This window comes from Clupea harengus, chromosome 6 (assembly GCF_900700415.2).
Source record: "Clupea harengus chromosome 6, Ch_v2.0.2, whole genome shotgun sequence".
Lineage (NCBI taxonomy): Eukaryota > Metazoa > Chordata > Actinopteri > Clupeiformes > Clupeidae > Clupea > Clupea harengus.
The window spans coordinates 8,617,184-8,623,441 of record NC_045157.1 but is presented as its reverse complement, the minus strand read 5'-3'; the positions used below and the strand labels follow the sequence as shown (position 1 = coordinate 8,623,441).

General features: G+C 46.4%; 1 protein-coding gene across 1 annotated transcript in view; it reads left to right on the top strand.

Moving 5' to 3' along the window:
* egf (epidermal growth factor) overlaps positions 1–2,650 on the top strand; it is a 30,655-nt gene extending 28,005 nt beyond the window's left edge. The window contains 1 exon segment of the mRNA XM_042707967.1: positions 186–2,650. Within this exon segment, the coding sequence (XP_042563901.1) occupies positions 186–364 (179 nt within the window). The 3' untranslated portion in view covers positions 365–2,650.
* Positions 2,651–6,258: the final 3,608 nt, after the last annotated feature.

Genomic DNA, 6,258 nt, shown 5'->3' with positions numbered 1-6,258 from the left:
CCTAGATGATAGTATGGTGTCAGATGAACCTGGTGTTGGGGTGTGTGTGTGTGTGTGTGTGTGTGTGTGTGTGTGTTAACTGTGTTGGTACCCCCCCTAGATGATAGTATGGTGTCAGATTAACCTGGTGTTGGGGGTGTGTGTGTGTGTGTGTGTTAACTGTGTTGTTACCCCCCCCACTCTAGATGATAGTATGGTGTCAGATGAACCTGGTGTTGGGGCGTCCCCCTCAGAGCAGCGGAAATTTGGGGCTGGCTGCCCCCCATCTCCAACGGACGCTTGCAGGTCAGAGGTCAGCAGGAGGCACCCCGATAACCTGATCCTCCTGGACGAACCGAGACCCCCCAGCCCCTGCCTCTTGTGAGGCCCCTGCCCCTGCCTCTTGTGAGGCCCCAGCCCCTGCCTTCAGTGAGGCCCCAGCCCCTGCCTTCTGTGAGGCCCCAGCTCTTTCCATGTGACACTACAAATGGAGAAGATTCAAATGAAAGAATGGATGTGGGGAGACAAATATATGGACAAAAAAAAGAAAAAAGAAAAATATTGTAGTTGTTGATTGTATTCCTTCTGAGTTGAGAATGCTGTAAACACTGTAAATGTGCCACGTGTGAGGACAGTGGAGGGGAGGATGCTGAGGCTCACACACACACACACACACACACACGTGTGGGGACAGTGGAGGGGAGGATGCTGAGGCTCCCCAGAGATCTGTGTGGGGTCTGACTCCTTCTCAAAGCTGTCAGAAGAGGAGAAGAGTTGTGTGTGTGTGTGAGTGTGAGTGTGTGTGTGTGTGTGTGTTTGTGGGTGTGTGCAGTGAGGGGCATAGAGTACAGTGGCACAAAGGACACAAGAGCACAGGAGGTGTGTGTGTGTGTGTGTGTGTGTGTGTGTGTGTGTGTGTGTGTGTGTGTGTGTGTGTGTGTGTGTGTGTGTGTGTGTGTGTGTGTGTTGTGTGTGTGTGTATTGGGAGGTAGGGGGTTGAGAAAGTCAGGGGATTTTAGCTTCTATTCTATCAATTGCATCTAACCCTACAATGGATCTTACACACAGATCCATAGGTGTGTGTGGATCTTACACACACAGATCCAGAGGGGTGTGTGCTGATGTGTGAAGGCAGACATTCCTCAATGTAAATACCATTAATCAGACAACTGTGTTTTTCACAGCCCTTCAGTATAATTCCTGTAATGCATCGCTGCGGTTTGTAAGAAGGCTCAATGGCTCCCGGTTAATCCATCACCTTCTTGTGCAAAGTACTTCACAATTGACCTGATATTCTGAATTTGCTTTATTTAGATTGAAAAAAAATGACTTCTCCTTCTGAAGCTGTACATTTTCTGAGTTCTGTCTCGTTCTGCTGTGGTAGATGCTAAGATGGGCGTGGCCCCTGGAGTGAATTGGGCCGGAGCAGATCTGTGCAGACCTGCCATCTGAGGTGTGTTCAAATTCGGCAAACAGAGGCCACATGTTTTCTTTTAACTTTAAAATTAGAAAGTTCCAAATTGTTCGATGTAAACGGTAACCCTGTCGATGTTTGTTCGCCGAGAACTACCTGCTCAGACCGTTTGTGTGTCTGTCGCAAATGTTCTCAGTGCACTCAAAGCAAACGAAAAATATTTTGAAGACGTTTGCCTTTGTTTGTTATTTTGAACACACCTCTGGGTCACTTGACTCTCTCACATGAAACAATATGACGGTGAATCATGAGAAAGACACCGAGAAAAAGAGGAAGACAATGAGACTGAGAAAAAGAGGAAGACAATGAGACTGAGAAAAACAGGGCAATGAGAGGGGAAAAGAGAGAGAGAGAAAGCGAGTGAGTAATGAGGAGACAATGAAAAGATATATTCCTACATAATATTGAGCATTAACATGATACAATGTGAACTGATCCAACCCTTGTCGAGCCGACAGATGTTGGTGACTAATGATGTGTGCAGTTAGACAGAGAAGACTGCTGCAGTGGCGTTCCTGCAGTGGCCGTTTCTCGTGTTGTTATGGCGTTCGTTTATGTATTTATTTTGACACACCACAGGACAAACTTAACATTGGGCTCCTTATTTATCAGAAGCATCCAGGACACGTTGCAGCAGACATGTTCAACACGTTATAACCAACCCAATATCAGTCAGTGGTTCAACATTGTCCTTTATCACAGAGAAACTGTTTTAAAAGATGAAATGCTTGCGTTAATAGGGCCAACAGCAGAAATCCAGGACAGAAACATCATAGAGTCTAACAGAAGATGTCTAGATTATTAGAATGAACATGCTGTAGAATACGAATACTAGTGTTGCTTCTGAATTCTGTTGTTGAATTCTGAATACTGCTATTCATAATTATCTGTTCTTTTTTTTCCCAGCCAATTGTAAGTGTATGCTAATTCAAAAGAACAAACCTCTTTCAGAAATCCAATTTGCAACTGGTATCAGTTTTCAAGTGATTCCTTGCCCTGATTGTAGTAGGCTGGTAGAGTAGGCTTTGGCTGTGTTTGTTCTGCAGCAGCTAATGAGGAAACCTTTCCAGAGCCATAAAGGCCCTCTGATGAAGGGTCGTTGTGTTGGGGAGAATGGAGCTCTGCAAAACAGCACACTGCATCCATGCAACATCTCTGTTTCCTAACGTGTAGAAATAAAGGCTTTGTCATACCACACAGCACAATGTGTTCTTGCATTTTCAATTTGCTTATTCTAGAGATCCATTCGGAGTATGATCAGTAATATCTGCCGACATGTATGATCCTAAGAATGGAGAAACTCTCTCTCTCACACAGACACACAGACACACAGGCACACGCACACGCACACGCACACGCACACACACACACACACGCACACACAGACACACACACACACACACACACACACACACACACACACACACACACACACACACACACACAGACACACATGTTCACATACACACTATCCTGGTACTTCTCAAGAACCTGGACACTACACAAGCATACACACGTTAAACACACGTGCCCATGCATTCACACTCACTGCTCTTCAGTCCCCAATGTAAACAACCAAACTTGTCAGCTCCACACCAAACACCGAATGACCTTTGAACTTCTCACCATGTCATCTCAGGGCAGAGTGGCTCGTCACCTAGTTGATACATTTGTGCACAAATATGATGTCCACTCACACTGTGTAGCACAAAATGGACACAGATATGATGTCCACTCACACTGTGTAGCACAAAATGGACACAGATATGATGTCCACTCACACTGTGTAGCACAAAATGGACATTTTGATTCCATCCATGGAAACTGAAAGTGTGTTTTCAAGAACAGTAAATTACCTCAACTTCCTGTTTTGCTGAGATAGAGTAATAGAAGTAGGAAGTAACAACGCTGAGAAAACAGGAAGTCCTCTTGGGCACAAACCAATGCAGTACTTCAAGTGCACTGAAACACACACACACACACACACACACACACACACACACACACACACGCTGTTCTGGAATGGTGTGTAGATGCTTTGGCACCCTTGGAGAACCTGAGTTTGACTACAGTTTCTCTGCGCAGAGGAAGCAGTCGATAGTGAACATCAGCGCTTTGTTCTAGGAGAGAGCAAGGAGGGAAAACAAAGCATCTTACTTCAAAACCATCAACGACCAACATCAATAACACTCACTTGCTGGCCTTTACCAGACAAACAGCCTTGCTTGCACACACACACACACATACACACACACACACACACACACATACACTAACAGGTTTGCAGACACACAAACACACACACACACACACACACACACACACACACACACACAAACACACTCATCACACCATCAGTGGCCCACATAGATATTGATTTCTTGGGAGGGCTCTCTTATCTATATATTGCTCTCTATAATGGCCAGCAATCAGTGGCTCCTTCACTCCAAACACAGACGAAATGAGCCAGAGCCTGAAAGACAGAAAAAAAGAAACAGAAGAAGAAGGAGGAGGAGGCGGGTAAAAAAAAGAAACCCTGAAATTGGACCCGTGTCAATTTCTTTGATAATAGTCCTTGCCAAGGTTGAAAGAGCTGGAGGTGAGTAAAAAATTGGTTTGCTCCTGAGCACTAAACATCTCTGGCCCACCCACCCGCCCGCCCGCCCGTCCGCCCGCCCGCCTGCCTGCCTGCCTACCTGCCTGCCTGCCTGCCTGCCTGCCTGCCTCTCTCCTCCAGCCTCTCAGCTCAGTCTCACAGGAGTCAAAGGACATCACTTATGGCCTTGTATCAATAAATGTTTATTTGATTATACGCCCTGGCCCATCTCAACATCCCCACACTGAAGAGATGCCGGTGGGACTCAGCTGAGGTGATTCCCTGCAGTAAACAGAGGAGCAAACTCCTTTTCTTTCTCCTCTGGCTAACTCTCATACAAAAGACAAGGTATGTAGATGGACAGATAGAGAAGAAAGAAAGAGAGAGAGAGGGGGAGGGAGAGAAAGAGAGAGAGAAAGGCACACATCTGCCAGGGGAAGAGCAGCCTGTGATGAGTATGGAGAGAGGAGAGCGTGCCTTCCAGCCTTGCTTCCTCTCCCCGACACAAAGGGGATGCTTTGGGTCGGCTCTTGGCTCTTTCGCTGCGCAGCAATCTGGTCACACTCCCTCCTCAGCTGCTGGGAATTAAAATGGAGGGATCAAGGGATGAGCGAGGTAATCCACCTGAAAGAGAGAGAGAGAGAGGGAGAGGGAGTGAGAGAGAGGGAGGGAAGGAGAGGGAGAGCAAGAAGGAGGGAAGGGGGAGAGAGAGAGAGCAAGACAGAAAGGAGGAGAGAGAGAGAGAGAGAGAGAGAGAGAGTGATAGATCAAGGATGCACATGGCTTGCTAAGAGGGGAGATATGACAACTCTCTCGCTCGCTCTCTCTCTCTCTCCCATTTCTCACTCTCACTCCCCCTTTTCTTTTGTCAGATGGGAGCATTTGGGCTGTGATGTGCTGTGATGGCTTCTCTCTCTCTCTCTGCCACTGAGAGGATCCCAGATGAGGGAACTAAATAAGGCATTAGAGGCCCACTCAAAGGCTTTGCTCCTGATCCCCCAGGTCAGCGTGGGTCCCCTCGGCTGGTGACCTGCACTCCTCACTGCCTCTCCGCCTGGCTTTGGGCAGATTTAGCACGGGGATAATGCATGAATTTAGGCAGCCGCACATGTGGTAAGGGCTCAGCACTATCGACAAGCGGCCCATCATCAGGCTGGGGGCTTCGATAGAGTCATCTCACCAGAGGACGAGCGAGAAGAGGGCGAGAGAGAGAGGGAGAGAAATAATGTTTGGGTAGAAACAAATGGCAACCGAGATAGAAACTGAGTCTGGAGTGAATACGGCCCTGTTCTGGCCCTGCTGGCACTGATTTGGCACTGATATTGCCCTGATATGACACTGATATGGCCCTAATATGACCCTGATATGGCATGATCTTGTTTGGCTCAAGGTTTTATTCCTTTGTGTGTGCAAACGCTGCTTATAAGGAGTCTGTAACCCATCCAACAAAGTCTCTATGAGCCACATGACAACATACAAATCAACTCCCTGCAGAAGTGTTAGAGTATAAAGGTGCAAATGTGCAACACATTTGGTGGTCACGTGGTCAAAACATGGCACCATATCACTGTAAAAACGTTCCATGCAGACACTACATAGACTCTTTAGCTGTATTTACAAACGAAAATACCACACATTTTAGATGTAAAATCTGGTTAAAGAGTGAAACCCTTTTCATTACAGAATGAGAATCATGCAACGAAAACAATGTAGTTGTGTGTGTCTAGAAGCTCATGCGTAGGACTATCCTGTAGGAATCTCCTGCGGAGAAAAAATACTTACCTTCTCGAAAGCATTCTATGTATGACTGGCATCCTTCCACCAGATGGCGGTAATGTACAACAAAACAAAGGATTTTATTAGGCTTGACTACCGTGCATGCTGACGACAGCGTGAATGCAGGTTCTCAGTAGACTGGCCGGTTACAGACTCTCTCTCTCTACAGTGTCTGATAAAAATGTATGGTAAACAATATTTTTAACCATTATGTTATCAATTGCGATATGAGGACACGAATGATGTCCACAGAGACAATAGAGGCGCCAATACAATTTTCACAAGCTCTTTTTGGAGTCATAATGATGATATTTTATATCAGAACAGTTGACTGAACTGTCACTCTGCGTGTTTCTCTGCACATGCCAATTTATTCCAGCGACTGGACTGGACTGCCTATCGTGGCATCCTGGCTTTAACCCCGAGGGCGTTT